Source organism: Primulina eburnea, chromosome 3 (assembly GCF_022965805.1).
Source record: "Primulina eburnea isolate SZY01 chromosome 3, ASM2296580v1, whole genome shotgun sequence".
Lineage (NCBI taxonomy): Eukaryota > Viridiplantae > Streptophyta > Magnoliopsida > Lamiales > Gesneriaceae > Primulina > Primulina eburnea.
Genome location: NC_133103.1, coordinates 11,647,660 through 11,666,248, shown reverse-complemented (window position 1 = coordinate 11,666,248; position 18,589 = coordinate 11,647,660). Strand labels below are relative to the sequence as shown.

Genomic DNA, 18,589 nt, shown 5'->3' with positions numbered 1-18,589 from the left:
AATAATAATCTTGGGATAGTGGAGAGATATGGTTGAGCTTTAACCACGTAGATTATAAATCATAAGCAAACAAAATACCTTTTTTGCCTCTATTGGCTTGTAATATAAAATTAAATACTATGATTAAATTTTTTATATATTACAATTTAGAATTAAGTATTATATAAATTGGGGTTGAACCACAGTTCTTCCCTAGATCTCTCTTACAGAGTTTAGCCCTAGAAAATTGGTTTTGACTAGAAAAGAATATTAGTAATCAAATAAAAAAAATAGTATAGGATTATTAAATGTTTTCGACTTTCTAATTAGCTGTAAAGGTCAAAAAAATCTCGACATGAAAGCTACTTTTCTTGCAAGACTACTTTTCTTGCTCTATTTTTTTATATTTTAACTTTGTAATCCTGATTTTCATTTAGGATACAAGAAATCAAAGATAGAAATTTCGATAGATGTTTTAACTTGAACCAATTTTATACAGCCAATAATTGTTCTAAAAAGGTAAATTCCTTGATTTCTCATTGTTGGGATCCGATCAAGAAACAAATACAAAAACAATTTTATAACATTATAACATACTCAACAACATTAGGCACAATATGGTGAATATCAAAATAAAACACAGTAAACCGATAATAAGTTAAATAAGTTTCTCTCGAATTGACAACATCACATTCTAAACAGAATTTGTATGTCAAACCTACTGGACCAAAATTTATGCAAACAAAAGACCAACAATCATTGTTGCAATGTAAAATAGAATAACATTCCACTAGCAACATAAACATAAACTAACAAAATAAGTTTGTAATGAAATAATGAAACAAACTAACTGAGACAATGTAATAAGTACATTTTTTTTAAAACGTATTTTTTCCCTCCATGAGGTGCTTGAGGATCGACACTTCGAACATTTGTTTCTCATAATATAATGGTTGAATCATAGTAAATTAAGTACAAATTCGCTACTCCGACGAACTCAAATCGTACATCCAGGGGCCAAATGAAAGTTAACAATGTAAAATGAAAGATCAGAATGTTTGAATGATATATTGATTGTATTTGTAAAAAACATATATATGGATTGAAGAAATGAACGCATTATTTATAAGCTTGAAAATAAAGACAATTAAGCTTGCAATTAACTCAATAATACAAAGAGTCAAAAGTCTCTAATAAACTAAAACTATATGGAAAGCTAAAAAATACTCCCACGATCATGAACAACAATTAACTCAAAAATATGAAAAATCAAAAATCACTCTTACATTCATATAAACATAATTTTCATTCAAATTTCCAACACTCGTATCCATCGAAAGAAACTGGTTTTGCAAATCCTAAACTCAACTGCGAGCTTGTGGGCTTGAACGAACGGATAAGAAACTAAATTTTCCCTTAAACAAAACTCACATTCCTATATTTATAATTCAACGTTTGTCTTTTTAAATAATGGATTAAACTCATCTCAGCTCTAATTAGTTTGTGTCTGAAAGGAATATTTTATTCTTATTTAATCAATATTCATTTTAATGAAATATTATAATTTTGCATCTCTAGATTAATTTAAAGTGATTATATGATAAGATTTATTCTATGTATTTAAATTTAGGACATATCTATAAGATATAACATCTTAGCCTTAAATAGAGTTCAATTCCATATAAACTCTTTATTTTCCTTATTTATAGGATCTCTAGTATCTATGAAATGAGATTGAGAAAGGTGAAAAAAGATCTATATAAAAGTGCTTCTGAAGAGAAATAAAGGGCGTGCTGCAGGAATTTTGGATTGAAAATATCAGCATTGAAGTTGCTTGTGAGCGATTGACTGATGTCACAACAGTGTTGCTGATTGGTGTTGCCAACACTCGGAGAACAACACTGTCACAGAGTGTCGATCGAAGAGTGATTGTGTTTGGTTTTGAGCACGCGTTTTCTTTGTTATTAAGCATCTAACTTTAATATTAGTTACCCTGATGTATTTTGTTGTCCTTGAGTGCCAAGGAATTTAAGCTTGTTTATTCTCACTAGTATTGTTTTGATGTAAATAATTTACGTAACTTTTCTAGTAAATTTTTGCCATTAGGCATGCACAAGTTTTCGTACTTGTGCATAATTTAAATAACTGGTGTCAGTTTATAAAACGCTTACGTGTGTGCTAGATATTAATTTCAGCTGCATGTTGTGCCCTCGTAGTCGACAACACCAGAGCACAACACTAACTTCTGATACACACATTATAATACTTTAATTTCCTATACGTTTATGAACAACAATCCCTTTCCGTGTCAATTGCGGTTTCGGAGCTGGATTGCTAGTCTTAAGACCTCAAGCAATTCACTTTCTATAGCCAAATGATTAGTCATATCTGACACAAATATCTCCAGTTTGAGACGAGTCTAGAATTCGAGTTTCATCTAAGAAATAAATAATAATCCTAACAGTTGATTAAAGTGACTCTCTACACTTTGTTTGGCAAAAATACTACTACTCTTCATGATTTTGCTACAATACTGAGTGCGTATATTAATTTATCATATATGAATCTACAAATTATATGTTTGTCATTTGATCTCTCTTATAAAATTCACTAACATTTAATATCAGAATGGATTGTTTCAAGACAGTACGTAAAGCCTAAAATTTAGGCACGAGACTCAAGAGAGCAAACGAGTACGTCTCCAAAATATAAATTTAGTACGATAATTACCTAATTATTTGTTAGTGAAAAAAATTCCAATTTGGTCAAAAAAAAATCCATAGCTCAAAACCACCCCCTTCGTAGTCCTCGAGGTCTCTTATAACATATTTTAACCTTATAGAACAAATCTAGCGTGTGAAAATCATACTTTACATCGGGACCAATGGCCTGCCAAATCCAGCTCTCATGTTACATTAATTAATTAACTAATATCGTTGAAAACGTTGGATCATTGTATATAACCTAAATCAGCAGTAGAATATTGGTCAAAGATAACAAAGCTATAATTTTTATGTATATGTAAATATAGAAACTGATTTATAATTTTTCACAAATTTAATCAACTAGTTTATATATATATATATATATATATATATATATATATATATATTATCACATATAAAAGGCGAATTATAATTTTAATTTGATCATAGACAGTTGTAACTCGAAGTCTCGAACTCCAATTAATTTATGACAAAAACTTGTATGAAACAGTCTCACGGGTCGTATTTTGTAAAACGGATTTTTTATTTTGGTCATTCTTGAAAAAATATTACTTTTTATGCTGATTAAGAGTATTGCTTTTTTATTGTGAATATCGGTAGGGTTGATCTGTTTCACACATAAAGATTCGTGAGACCGTATGACAAAAGAAGTATTCTTAATTTATAATAACATGATTGATATATAAAATATATGAACACAACGTCTTCGATTAAATTTTTTTTAATAGATAATTAATATATTGTTTCAATGTGCATAATTATGATATTTTTAGTGCTTCGATGCATATAAAATTATTGAAAATAAAAGGCGGTGCGAATCGGGTCGAATGCACTGTATGTCCTCGTCTGTGTAAACGAGGAAGTACTGTGAGTAACTGTCATGGAATTTTTACCTCTCAAAACTCAATTTCTTGTAATAAAAAAATATATATCCTCGAGTTCGTGTATGACTCCAATTTACTTCTAAAGTAGGTATACTGCTTATACTTTCAAAATGTTGTGTCGTGGGTGGGAATCGAGAGAAAAGCACGGGTCATTTCATTGTCAATAATAATTAAGTTTAGATGTAATATTTACTCATGTAATAATTATAAAACTAATGACGTTTTTAGTTATTTATTAAATATCTATGTATACATTAACATCTCAATTTTCTTTCGATCGTATTAAATTTCTGAACGTAACATTTTAACATAAGATCGATATGGTTATTAATTTTTATTTTAATAATAGTGTTAGTTATTCAATTTTTTAGTTGTTCTCACCGATTTTTGCTATACAATAGTATTTATGTGAAGAACGATTAAAATCGAGCTGTGGATCATAGTTATATGATTAATATTGTTAATTCGATACATTAAGAATTTAAAATGTCATATCTGATGTGATATCTCTTGTCCACAAAGTAAAAATTAAATATTTATAATGAGTTTAAAATAGACTACAATGGACTTCTATAACAACTTCGATTAATCATTTTCGTAAAGCGATGACAGATACGAAGTAGTTGCTATAGGAGACCATTGTGCAGTCATGTAGGTCCGGGCTCGGGGTGTGACAAAATGATATCAGAGCCGGTCACCGGCAAGGAACACATGGAAATAAGAGCTATGCGACGCAAAGTACTACGTGCATGAGAGTGTACTACGTGCCTGAGAGTCACCTCTTGAACCTACGGGGCAAAGTGCTACATGACAAGAGCCACCTCTAGATTCTCAGCATAGGGGGTCATGCCGCGACGAGGACGTCGCGTTCTGAAATATGGATGATAATGAGATCTCTTGTCCCACATGGTAAAAATTAAATATTTAAAATAAATTTATAAATTTTTGGCTCTCTCTCGATCGATGATCATTTGAGCTTTTAGAGCATTGTTATTGGATCGATCTTACAAGATCTTGATTTAGATCTCAACTCAAGATTACTGTATAAAAACAAAGATTTTTACTAGAATAAATGAATAGCGGCGAAGCTAGGAATCTTGTTTTAATTAGGACAAGAGAGAAGTCAATTTATGGGAAAAACATATATAGAATTCTAATGATATTTTTATGTGGTTGTATAATCAATCATTCAATCTATGGTTGTGATTCTGTCCTGTTACGTTATCATGTGTAATGTACTACTACATGTGAACTTAATGGTCAGAATGTTCTTGGACCATGGCTAGCTAGCGAGTAGGGGCCATCCAAGATTTTGGTTCACTTTCTTAAATTTAATGACTCTTGTTTTCTGAATCAATGTTGCCCTTTTATTATAAATTTTGAGACAGCCAGCCCCCTACTCACTAGCTTAAAACTCTACGATTTTTTTGCGCATTTTCTAACTAATTCTTTCTATTTCTTTAATAGCCTACCTTAATAATTCCTTGAATCCGTGCGAAAGACTGTAGGTTTTGTACCCTTAGGTTTCATGTATTTGGTGGTGTACTGACAATTAATACTCGCATTTATGCACAGGAATATTACACGTCAAACTACCCAATACACGGATAACTCAGCTGGTTTTCGATTTTGTTCATAATATTAAGCTGATTGAGTTGATTTCTTGAGGTAGAATTACATAGAAGAAGAGAGGAAAACCCAAGATTTTCGTTATTATAAGGTCTACTAGGAGTGATTAACAGGAGATTTATTACTTAAAAAGTTGGATTTCATGGAACACAGGGGGATGCCAAATTCCATAAGCTTCAATGCACCAGAGATCAACAAAGAATCGACATTGAAGCTGCCTCTTGCTCCTATAGTTTCAGCTCCCCTTGAGAGAAGAGGAAATGCGGCGGTTTCTTCCCGCCGGGGGAGTGCTATTTTCAGCCCCACTCAAACCCTAGATCAGCCTCCGCAGCTGCTGTTTGCACATAAGTACCCCACCCCAGATCCAGATCCAGCCACCATGAAAGCCGGTGGCGCGTCAAATCCTAATACACCTGTTCCAAGACGACCACAAGCAGTGCCGACGGCGACTTCCTCAAGTGCTGATTTGTCAACTAAGTACATAGAATGCCTCAAGAATCATGCTGCAAGCATGGGTAATTATGTTGTCGATGGATGCGGAGAATTCATGCCTGGTGGACAAGAGGGCACGTTCGAATCTATGAGATGTGCAGCCTGTAACTGCCACCGGAGTTTCCATCGGCGAGTGGATGCCGAAGTTGACCCCCACCACCCTCAGTTATCTCACAGCAGGCGAAACCCACCTGCAATAGAGACTTATCATCACCATAAACCCTTTCCTGCCTCCCATACGCATCCCATAATGATGAACTTCGGCGGAAACAGTGCTGGGGCCACTGCGGAGTCATCCAGCGAAGATTTCAGCATGTTCCAATCCAGTGCCGGCGGACATGCCTTTGCATCATCTACGGGAGGCTCCAAGAAGAGATTCCGAACGAAATTCAATCAAGAACAGAAGGATAAGATGCATGAATTTGCTGATAAGCTGGGTTGGAGGATTCAGAGGCAAGACGATGAACAAGTGCAGCAGTTTTGCAATGAATTCGGAGTGAAGAGACAAGTGTTCAAGGTATGGATGCACAATAAAAAACAAGCCATGAAGAAGAAACAAATCTAAGGCAAGATTTTGACTCCCATTATCCCATTTTTTGTTGATTAATATATCGATGAACTTTACTTTCTAGCTTGTCATGTATCTTTAGCCATTGTAGGGGGAAAACTGATAAATTAGGAGACGACTCATTAATCAGGATTCACAGCCAATATACCACTTAATTATGTTAACTCTATTAGTTAAATAAGACAAGCAACTGTCATTTAAGATAATATATTTGGAATTTACCATTATTATCTTAGACTTTTCTGTTTAACCAATCTTAATTCAATGTCGAGAGCACAAAAAATTAATTTCTTTCAAATGATATTAATCATGCCAATGTTGCCAGAAGTATAATTTACGTGCTGATTATTCATGTTCCATGTTAAAAGTTGATGAAAACTAAATCATCTACTTAAATTTTGGTGATGAAATATGAATGTATAGGTTACACTTGTGGGCTAGCTAATTACGTAAAGTTTAACTTGGCCATGAATTTGGCAAGTGTAGGTACTTTATATCACTCTGAGAAAACATATTAAGTTGGGGATTATAATGTTATTGAGGATATATATATATATATATATATATATATATATATGCATCTCTGTAATCTCTACTCCTCTCCGCCTCTCCAGATCATGAATTTGTGCTATTTTCATGGTTTTTCGATCATGCATGAGTAATAATTATTTCCCCATATCAATTTTAATCATTTTTAATCGAAGCGTTGACGTGACATCAACACGACACTATATTAGCACTTTGTGGTGTTACACACAGTCATTTTTTGGCTCATTGAAAAAAGTGCAATGATGTGTATTAAGACAATAAATTGATTGACAACAGGGCAAAAAGTAAAAAAAGAAGTGTAAATTCTAGTTTTAAAATATAATTTTCCAATTGTTTAATATAATGTTAAATTCGATTTAATTAGAGATTAAGTACTTTTTCAAATAAGCTTTTAGCTGAATAAGCAATAATTTCAGACCAGATTTTAAAAAACTTTTGTCTCTAAAGTTATGGAGAATTATATGTGAAAATTTTAAATATTTTAAATGAACAACGGGTCTACTTCATTCACCCTCGTGCCTATTTTTCGTTTTGTTTTCTGCTTATTTGATCTTTGTTTTTAATACGCTCCACTAACTAATGAGAATGATGCATTTGGCTATAAAAATATTTAAATTGTGGTTAATTTCATATAATTTTGGGTTTATATAATCTGTAATATATTTGGAATATGTTATTTCTAAATTCTAATCACACATTTTGGATATATTTTAGTTATTTGGAAATTTGGAAATTAAGATAGTTTCCATATGTTATTATAAAGGATTTTAATTACACTTAATATTGACATTATTTAAAATTTATTTTTCAAATCTCTCAAAAAAATCAAATTCCTTCATCTAAATCAAGTCGGCGCAGCAAAACAGAACATCGTATTCTTGTTATTGTCAATGCCTGTACCAGAGGATTAATTCTGGGAAAATTACGTGGAGCTCTCTATTATTTTAAAGAGGTAAAATATATAAAGGCAAAAACTTGTGTGAGACGGTCTCACGGGTCGTATTTGTGAGACGGATCTCTTATTTGGATCACCCATGAAAAAGTATTACTTTTTATACTAAGAGTATTACTTTTTATTGTGAATATGGGTAGGGTTGACCCGTCTCACGGATTATGACCCGTGAGACGGTCTCACATGAGACTCACTCATATATAAATGAGAAGAAATTAATGAGGTAATTAAAAATATCATAATTTTTGTCCATAGTTGAATCTTTCGCGTCCATAATTTTTTCTAGCACCCGAGTACTTTTTTTTATAAATATAAAAATACATGCATAAAATTATTTCAAAATTTTATTTACTAAAGTAAACATTATCAATTCAAATACATAGGAAAACATTATGAGTAAGTCTTTTGTGAGACGATCTCATGAATTTTTATCTGCGAGACGCGTCAACCCTATCAATATTCACAATAAAAAATAATATTTTTTCATGAATGACCCAAATAAAGATCCGTCTCACAAAATACGGCCCGTGAGACCGTCTCAAACAAGTTTTGCCAAACATTATTATATATGTTTCTCTCCTTTCTCAATTTACAACACACATGGAAATATTTTTATAAAAATATTACGCCAAAAACCAAGAAAAAGAATTAACATGCTTATGTTTTCTTTTATGAAATACAAATTAACATATTGAATTTTAGTATTTTGATTCTCTAATATTTATATCCTTACCACCAAGGAACCATTGGGTAGACAACAAATAAATTTCGAAAAAATCTACCTCGATAGATTTTTCCTAGGATGTAAATCGAAATATAAATGTTCCTGGCCAGGCCAAAAGTTCACATATTCAGGTTCCAAGAAACTTGATTTCTCGTTGTTAGCTTTGTACCGTTAACAATGAAAGCATGCACATAAGTCAAGAATTTTGACAGCAAAAAGGCTACAAGTGTTTTTGTGGAATTGTGGAGTTCTCCCTTTTCAGGAGTTGAATCGAGTTTTTATATATTCATATAAATCAGCGTAATTTTTTTTTTCTTTTTTAGCAGAAGATGTAAATTTCCTCCCCGAGGGTGGAGAGACCAGTCGGTCGTACTTACGAAGGCAGGGATTGCGTTTTCCTTTCGACCATTGCTATGCGCGATAGAGGGATACTTGATAGTAAGGTTGCAACTCAAAATGTTTTAATTTGCACATAAGAACTTGAGCTGTTGAAACTGGTATCCCATTTTCTTCCTTGTAAGGTAACATTAACTAGCTGTTTCAAGAACTCAAGATGCGGCAATCTCCCTATTATTGAACTTTTTTCCAAGAAACTTCGAACTTACGTAGAACTAGTTTTCTGAGAGCAAGTGGGAAACCGAGCATGTCTTGGAACCAATCCAACTTACCTTCAAGATACAGAGTGAGTTATTCAAGCTGTGTAAGGAAGTCTATCACAGGATACGTTTGAGATTAATGTTGATCAACAATAAACGAGGATTTCAATCTGACAAAACAGGGAAAAAACTCAATATCTCATCATCCCTACCACGATAAAAATGCAAAAAGGAAATGGCTTGTAGATTCTTCGTTTGAAAGCTTTTAGCCTTTAGATTGGCTAGAAGATGGCAAGAAACCCCGAATTGAACACGACTCTTGAAACGGAGGCGTTTCAGCTTAACCAATTTCATCAACACCTCTAGAAAGGCATCGGAAACCTTTGATGCGTGACGCACTATAAGTATTTCTTGGCTCACGAGGTGGCCTATAGATGGGAGCAAGTGTTCAGTGGCCAAGTACCTCAAGTAAACAAGAGCTTCGTACATGGAAACCTCTAGTACCCTGAGAAGTTTAAAGCTTTGAAACGTGTGATTATTACTGGAGAGATAGAAGCCCAACAAAGAACCGACATGAAGGCTGAAAGGTCTGGAGACAGAACTCGGTAAACCAGAAAAACCCCAGGGATAATCTTGTTCAATGACATCGAATTCCCTACAAAAACGTGGGATCTCATTACTGCAAGAATAAATTTGTTAATCAGCTAGAGGGCCATCTTGCGCTGGCTTCATGCTAAAGATCATGGCATCGGTTACTTTACCTTTTCTTGAAAGTACCCGATTCTAAGGAAGTGATTTATAGCAGGAATATTTTATATTCTTTACTTTTAACTAGAGCTTAGATACAAGCTATAGATAAATGATACTACAATGTATAGGAGGAAGGAAGGGAGACAGATGGACTTACAATTCGATCGAGTTCAGAAAGCCTTCTTCTCTAACAACTCTTAAACACAAATCACACAATAGATCATGAAAACGACAAGCTTTTACACCACCAGTGGACGTTCTTTGGGAATCAGGTCCATCAAATAGTCTTTCCCTACATCGTCAGGGCTTTTCTGATCTTTTTCATGGACGAACCCTTTGGCAATCCACATTGATATCAACTTCTTTACTACGATTTCCTCATCTTCATGAAACTCTCCAAAGTATAGAAAACATAGTTTCGATTGCTGTGGCAATGCTCGTAACTAAGATCTAGTATGTTTCGGCACTGATTCAAATTATCAGAAACATATGAATAAACATATGATTTTATACTTTTAGCAACTTCTTGTCACAAAGGTTCTTTCTTGTCTAGATTAGCAAGCACTGGAGCTATTACAACAACTGAAAGTGGTAAACTGGTAATCCTTGACAATATTCTGCGATTTGCATACAGATGTCCAACAATTCAAGAGGACAAGCTTCTTTTTGAAACACCTTCCGCTGTAATAAAACCCAACATTGATCATGCAAGAGAAGAGGAAGCAGTTGAATAATACTCTCAGATGGAACCACGTCTTTACTCCGACTGGCGAACAATATCCTGCTTTCGTTGCTATCATCTGGGAGATATCTTCTCAAATCATTCTACATCGTAATTCCATACATCGTCCATCACAAGTAGGTATCTTCTTCATATCAAACTTTTGTAAATCTGTTCGTCCATTGAATCCTTCTCGAGTTCCCTGGTTAAATCAATAAGTTAAATCAATCAGAATTTTAACCAATAGATTTCTTCAACTGTAAGTTTGAGACACAACAGCCTAGGATCGAACTTCAAATCTATAAATAACATGAGGATCATCATACAGTTTCTTAGCTAAAGTTGTCTAAAAAAGTCCAAGCATCCCACATATGGAAAGAATTTGTAGCTTTTCTGATCCTCCAACAAGTTGTTCTACAGTTTTATTCGCCTCGTCTTCAAATCCAACAACATAATCATCAATTAAAGGGTGTGGTGTGAATATTAATAACCCTTCCTTATTTCTGCAAGTCCATCTTTATACTTTGAATCCTGTCACTTACAGAGATACCCTCACCGTGAAGTAGCAAATTGGCACGTGATCAACCATGAACAATTCGATAATATATCTAGCTTCATATGTGAAATCCCTGATAGTTATCACAACCCTTTCCAGTTCCTGAATCACTCCCTTCTGCTCTGCCTCCATATCACCTAATAAGACTTGCAAATCTACTAATTCCTCATAAGGGTTCTCAATTCATCAATCACATCATCATCTCTATTCGTTTGTTCTTCCAAATCCTCAAGAAGAAAATGAAGCGCACATGGTGAAATAACAACTAGCAGCGGAGCAGCAGTCATACTACTTAACAGGGTTGAGACCGTGACACAATGATCTATGATCTTTGTTTTCAAAAACTTGAATTATCGGAACACAGCAGCAAGAACCAGATCAATTCTGCTCTCCCTAAATCTATATACGGTGAAAAAGAATAAGCATAAGAAACTTCCTGCGTGGTTAGCTACCTCATTAATTTCAAGAGCTGATTCTTGGTTCTAGCACATTGCATCGGTTTATCCCAAAGAATGGTTTTGAGAAATTTCAACTTCTTACAAAAATTATTAATCTGATCCTCAACAGGAACCATCATATCAGAACTTCGAAGAATTCTCTTAGATACTCAGTGAAAGATGACATCTTTTCTGAGCGTCCTCTCGGTTCATGAATTGATGACAATATCACCCGTTTCCCCAAGTTTTCAAGAGGATAAAGAGAGTGACATAACAACTTACCGTTATTCGAAGCATATTGATCTTTTTCTTCAGGCAAAATCTTGATCCTCCAAATCTGCCTTTTCCGTCAATGAAGTTTTAATCATTACAGTTTTGTAGAAGAATGATGGGACCAGTTTCTGTGGTGGGTTAATTGGTGGAGATTTGATTTTGCAAAGGAATTCGTTTGGTCGCTGGATTTGAGCACCTCATTTCTTGATTCCTCTTCCATTAAAGCGCACTCACTAGTGTTGTGAGACAGAAGTAATGAGAAATATGGAGCCGGACTGCTACCGATTAATGCACCAAAAAAATTCTACAATTTATTCGCTTGTGTTCAGGGTATTTATGTAATTTCATAAATACATAAATGTTAAAAACCTTTTAAAATTTTGGGTGAAGAATGTGGCTAATAATTCAATAATGCAGGACCCTCTCACCTATTAAAATAAGACAATAACTTGTGTGAGATAGTATCACGGAACATATTTTGTGAGATGAATATCTTATTTAGGTTATCCATGAAAACGTATTATTTTTTATGCTAAGAGTATTATTTTTTATTGTGAATATCGGTAGAGTTGACCCGTCTCACAGATAAAGATTCGTGAGACTATCTCACAAGAGAGCTACTCTTAAAATAATTGAGAGAGTTGTTTGTCAATTACAATATTTACTATGTACGCATTTAGCCCCAATATATTACTCTATTATGTATTTTTTCGTTGTCCAATCTTTTCATAAACACTCAAAAAAATAGTAAAATATATTACATATAGTAATTAAATTCACAAACATTTTTTATAATATTAATTTTAGGATTTGATAAATTATTACAATGCCCATTTTCCTTATTTTCATTATCTGATTTTGTTTACAAAAAGTATGTTCTCCTAATCAGACTTTATTTTATGTCATTCTTTTAATCTTATATGTTTGACTAAATAAATGATATGACATCAATATATTATTTCAGCATATAAATTAAATTATTTCAGCACATCAAACTAGAGATGGATCGTCCTCTTTTTTCTATTAAAAAGAAAAAAGAAAAAGAAAAACACAACAGATGATGCTGTCTATATTTTTTTGGAAACATAAAATTTTCCAAAAGATTTCTGCAGAATTGATCCTGGGATTTCTTATGATCAATGTTCCGTTTCCTTTGGGTTCGAGCAACACAGCCACCTCTTGTGGGTTGAGGGCTTTGGCGATCGCGCTTCCTGTTTGGTCAATGGCACCGTCTCCCGGCTCCTTGGCGAGTTACGAAGATCCTGTTCATCTCCTCCAGCTCGTTTCGTATTCCGGGCCTTCTCAAAGATCATGGAATATTGGCCTGTTCCCCCATTTTTCAAGTTCCATTCTCCAAACTTTGGCAATGGCAAATTGCTTCTGTCTGTCATTGTTTCGACTCAACTTAATGAAGGCAAAAAAAAAGGCGAAGAATTATCCTCTTCTTCTTCTCCCTTGACCAACTCCCCTAATTTCCCCTTCATCTACCAAAGTTAACGTAAAATTTTGCATGCAAATTAACGACTATATATAGAATAATTGGCTCTTGGGCATAGTTTCAGGGATTAGCATAGCTTTATACCGTTTCAGGTAGGAAATTTCGGCATTTTTTGATGGCTTGTGGTAAACTTGAATAAAATAAAAGGACAGATGTTGGTCCTATATCTTTTGAACAGTTCAACAGTTCATTTCATTTATTTTGCAACTAAATTTGTGAATAAACCTGGCACGTCTCATTTTATTGGTAAAAAAAGTAATCACTTCTTACCTGGACTGGATCACTGGGTGAGAGTTCAGGGCCGTGGCGACATTTATTGTACTTTAAGGTCGGCCCTAGTGGTTGATCCAATGCCATTATTCGTGGACCTGCATCACACGGACCGTATTGAAAAAAAAATTAGAAGAAGAAGATGAGGAGATCACAGGTGACAACTCCATTCATAATTAGGTAGTCAACGATGACTAAGTATTTCAAAATTCAGGCAACAAATCTCATTTTTTTGTTTTTCCAATACTTGCAATCAAATTAAATTCAACCATCTCGAGTGAAATGTTATGGAAAATATATGGCTGGTTGAAACCGAGAGGTTCATAGATGAACCACCTAATTTCTAAGGATGTTCTTGTCTTGGATTGAGGATTTGATTGGAGGAAGATATTTGATATGAAGAAGCATTTTAAAGATGAATTTCAAATGATGGGATGTATTTGAAATTCACAACAATCATCATTGAAATAATATAATCATTTATCTCCAATTTTGTTCATCCAAACGAGTCAAATGATTCGAAATTTATCATCCTAAATCCATCAATCCAAACACAACTTAATGAACATATATGAAATAACATCAAATATTGCACTTATGTCTATAAACGTGAAAGTTTGGACAATACAAAATTTCGATTTCAATACTAGTATAATAACCTTTATTTCATGAACGCAGAGTACCATAGAAAAAATTTATCTGGGGTGAGAACACTAATGCTTGGTTTCTCTTCTACAACCAGCATAGGCAACCACATTTTACGGCGTGACAATCTCAAAACTATGACAATTTCTGGATCCAAGTTAATCAAATACATGCAAAATTGCATTATTATTGAACATATTATATTATATCGAGAGAAAACTTTCATCAAGCCATTCTTCTATTAAATGTTCAGGACGGTGGCAGTTTTTATGCATATGCATTATGCATAGAACTAAGGCCCGTGATAATGAAGCAGTAGTAACTGAATATTTCATGAATGAAGTATGAATTTTGTTTGAGTTATATAATTCTGTTACAAACTATTAAGCAGTGCATAAAAACAACAAAGAATAATGACCCCCGAACGAGAAAAAACTGACTTAACTACCTTACATTTGTGCAACATGAATCCTTTGACTTAACTACCTTACATTTGTGCAACATGAATCCTTTCTACCTTTTCTTCTTCATTGGCAGTTCTTTCATTTGATTCATCATTTGAATCCGACAATAAAGGTTCTTCTTTGTTTAATTCATTCTCACTAATTCGAGTAGAGGAAAGATGGTCCACAGAAATGGCATTCCTTTTATAATTCCATACTAGCATTGAAATGTAATATTGAGGTGAAATCCGACCTTGTTCTTTAAGGCAGTCTAGGCTCTCGTCAAGGGTTTGAGAGTCATCAAGCCCAATATATTCGAGCAATGCTTTCTCGTGATCTGGTCTCCAGTTAGCTGGAAATGGGGTATAGTCAGTCTCTGGTACAAGAGACATTCGGGTGTATTGAAGCCCATCAATTGATTCCACGAGACCCATTCTCAGTAAATTATGGTACTCGGGCGACTGCCCTTTCTTTTCCTTTAAAGGACGACTCAAATTACGAGAACCAATCTTGTAAACCTTTGCTCGCGACCTTAGCTTGTACTTTGCAGCATAGAGCTTTGCAAGTGAACCTCTAAGGATGTAAGAGCAGAAATTGACGATTTTCTTCCTGTTGACCGCATATCTATACCACTCAGCTATTGTGGTCAAGAACTTCTTCATCTGAGCGTTCGTGTGAGCCTGGGTAGCATGAAACATTCTAAAGCAAGGTTGTGGATCTGGATCCCTATCTCCCTTCAGAAAGTTCAGCTTCCTAAACTGTTTGATACACTGCTTCAAGCTTGCAGTGACTGACAACAGAGTCCCGACACCCTTCTCGCTGATTATTTTTCCACCAGTAGCCGTATATCTTAGAGCAGGGTAGACCACCCTTCGGCATAATACGTGGTCAAGAAAGATGATGCCTTTAGTAATGTGCTCAATTGGTAGGCTTTCGTTGTCAAGTTTCAGCATATACTTCTGGTCACAGAATTCTATCAACTGCTTTCTAAGAGTTGCTGCATCGGCCCTGGGTCCCCTAACTCCAATCAAAATGTGACCACCATAGCGGATATAGTCAATCTTCCTAGTCTTATCTGGGCCACTTGTTGGAACAAATTCCGGCCAAGACTTATTTCCTTGTTCTGCATCCACATCAGGAGAGTTCCATATGACATCTTTTGTAGATGGTCGATAAAATTCTTTAATTTTGCCTTCCATCCAACGGTCCAATTCATCGAGGCATATGTTAGCTAAAAGAGGACTTTCCACAATGGCCCAATTAAGGAAGTATCTCAGCCTCCTCTGGTGCAAACCCGAAAAAGGTTACCAATCAATAAGGATCAGGCTTCGGCTCATCTTCTGCCAGAACTCTCTTTTTTTTATACTTTCTTTTAATCTTCTTTTTCTTCTCCCCGTCATCAGCCTTACTAGTGATAACAGGCGTGGTCAGTGCCGCCTTTATCAAATCAACCACTTTCTTATCCCTAACGTCCCTCATCAAAGCACTAATGACCATCCCGATTTTCAATCCATCCAACACTGAACTCAAATATCCCTTTATATACCACAAGTACCCTGCAAAGTTCCGCCTAATCACCCTCAGCACTGTATGGGCATTCCTCCCTGGCCGAAATGCGAATGACTTTTGCGAGAACCTAGACTCATAAACTGGCTCCAAAATCATGAATAACACTCTTGGACAATCCTATCTTGAAAAGCAGCTGGCTGGGTAGTTGTCAAGATTGCCTTGATCTTCCTCTTCGACAAAGACTCGTATTCTGTCTTATCCTTTGGCGACTTAATGAAAAACTCTAACCTAGCTCCCCATTTGAATCTACTATCAAGAACTGCATTACGTAGAGATAAAAAATCCTCCAGCGCAGAGCGTGTAACGGAGCTTTGTGGCATGTACGCGTCCATCTCATCAGCACAAACCTTTTGGTATGCCAAAACCCACAATTCAAATCTCCTCAAATAATTGGTCAAATTGTTAACAGTTTTCCCGGGTTCTCTGAAGTTTTCAATCCACAGCTGAGAACAAACTGCTATACTGTCCTCCTTCATCAAGGAGGCTGAGTCATTCGGGTCAGGCACTCACCTATAATAAGTAGAAGTGCTAAGTGATCTTGATAGAACACACCCAGGGTTATTTCTTAGATCGACTCCATTTGTCAATCGAGAATGAAGTAACACAAGGTGGTGGGGATTTGGAGATAAGACTGTGGTTCTACTTCCGAGTGTTCTGCGGCAAAACACCGTCACACTTCGATGCATTTAAGAGGTGTCTGCGATAGCTCAGAAGCACCCCGCCCCCAACCACCACCCCGCCGCCACACAAAAAAGCAGCAAGAAAAATGCAAAAAAAAAGATAAAACTTTCAACTATCATAACCCAACAAAATGGAAACTCGGGATAGCGACTGAAATGGCAAAAAAGCTCATGAATAAAGGGTTTTACTAAGAATCTTACGCTGTAACATGGATTTCAAGCGGGGAATGAACGAACACATATAAGAACCAGGGGAAGAGGGATTGTGGACACCAACTGCGTTCCGCTTTTGATCTTTTTGCTTTGGGTGCGTTTGAAGCTCGGAATAAACTAACCATTAGTAATTAAATGAAAAATAAAATGATTATTGTAGATATATAATATATGGTAGTATATTTGATAAGATTTTTAAGGGTAAGATAATTTTGAAATTTTTGATGAAATGAGAAAATTGTCTTTTCTTTTTTTTTTCTTCTTCTATTTCGGCGGCGACGGTCCGACAGTCCGACGGTGGATCCGACAGCCGACGTGGCGGTGGCGGCGTCGGTCCGACGACGACGGTGAGTCAGCGGTCCGACGTCGGCGATGGCGTTCCGGCGAAGGTCCGACGACGGTTGTGCGGTACGATCCGGTGTATGTCCGATGCTGGCGGCGGTTCGACGAGGGCGGCGGCGGTCTGGCAGCCGAGGTGGTTCAATAGCGATGAAGGAAGAAGGGTAAAATTGGAAAGAGAGTAGGAATAAAGGAGGGATTAATTATCTTACAGAAAAATGAAGTATTATTTTATCACACGTAATACCACCTAGTCACTCATAAGAAGGATTGAGCTAGTTAAATAAAAATGGTACCAAACGAAGGATTATGTGTGATAAAATAATACATCACATCTAATCCGTCCAACCAAACGGTGCGTTAGATCCAGGGTTATGGGTTTTATTGTGAAGATAGAACAGGGTTGAGAAATTTCTTGCACAATAAATTTATTTTAAATTTTTATATAAAAAAAGAGCAACGAAAAATGAAATTAATCTAAAACTTTCAGTAGATAATTTTAGACTTTCAGTAGATAATTTTAGATTTTAATCGACTAAATTTTACTTGGATACATAGAAATTATCTATTTAATATATAAATTTAGTTCGAGCAAAAATCGATTATAAAACACCAAAAAAATGTGTTGTTTGACCGATTACTTTATAATAAATTATTTTATTATACACTTTATGATTCTTTTTGTAAAAAATTATCATATTGCTATTAGCTAGTGTATTAAATTAATTTTTTTTATTAATATCAACACAATAGTCTACACAAAATTTTTGTGAGATTGTCAAATGAATCAATTTCGTGAGACGTGTCTTCGACTCGATACAACTCATGAAAAAATATTAATTTTCATGTTAATTATTAATCGGGTAAATCTGTCTCATGAATAAAAATATTCAATCTTATAATAAAGAAATTACTCTAATATCTAATGAACACATACTTTTATAAATATTTCAACTGTTAGCTTAACTTATTCAAGTGTGGATCGTATTGATCTTTGATGAGTGAATTTAGTCAGAAATTTCGCCAAATATCTGCAACACTCCACGAGCCGAATAAATTTCAAATTATTGATACTTTAACACTAAGAATTTAGAGT

At 34.9% G+C, this 18,589-nt stretch overlaps 1 protein-coding gene, 1 long non-coding RNA gene and 1 pseudogene across 2 annotated transcripts; 1 reads left to right on the top strand and 2 right to left on the bottom strand.

Annotated features, from left to right (window-relative positions):
- Window positions 1-5,011: 5,011 nt before the first annotated feature.
- On the top strand, window positions 5,012-6,521 carry LOC140828237 (zinc-finger homeodomain protein 6-like). Its single transcript, XM_073191224.1, has one exon. It carries the CDS (start codon window positions 5,361-5,363, stop codon window positions 6,273-6,275), a length of 915 nt encoding a protein of 304 aa, XP_073047325.1. The 5' UTR covers window positions 5,012-5,360; the 3' UTR covers window positions 6,276-6,521.
- Window positions 6,522-8,717: 2,196 nt separating this feature from the next.
- Window positions 8,718-12,113, bottom strand: LOC140826404 (uncharacterized). The gene is made up of 3 exons (XR_012116815.1): window positions 10,007-12,113; window positions 9,312-9,754; window positions 8,718-9,171 (listed from the first exon to the last, which is right to left on the bottom strand). It is a non-coding gene; the product is annotated as an uncharacterized lncRNA (long non-coding RNA).
- Window positions 12,114-14,523: 2,410 nt separating this feature from the next.
- LOC140826403 (nuclear intron maturase 2, mitochondrial-like) lies at window positions 14,524-17,240 on the bottom strand (annotated as a pseudogene).
- Window positions 17,241-18,589: the final 1,349 nt, after the last annotated feature.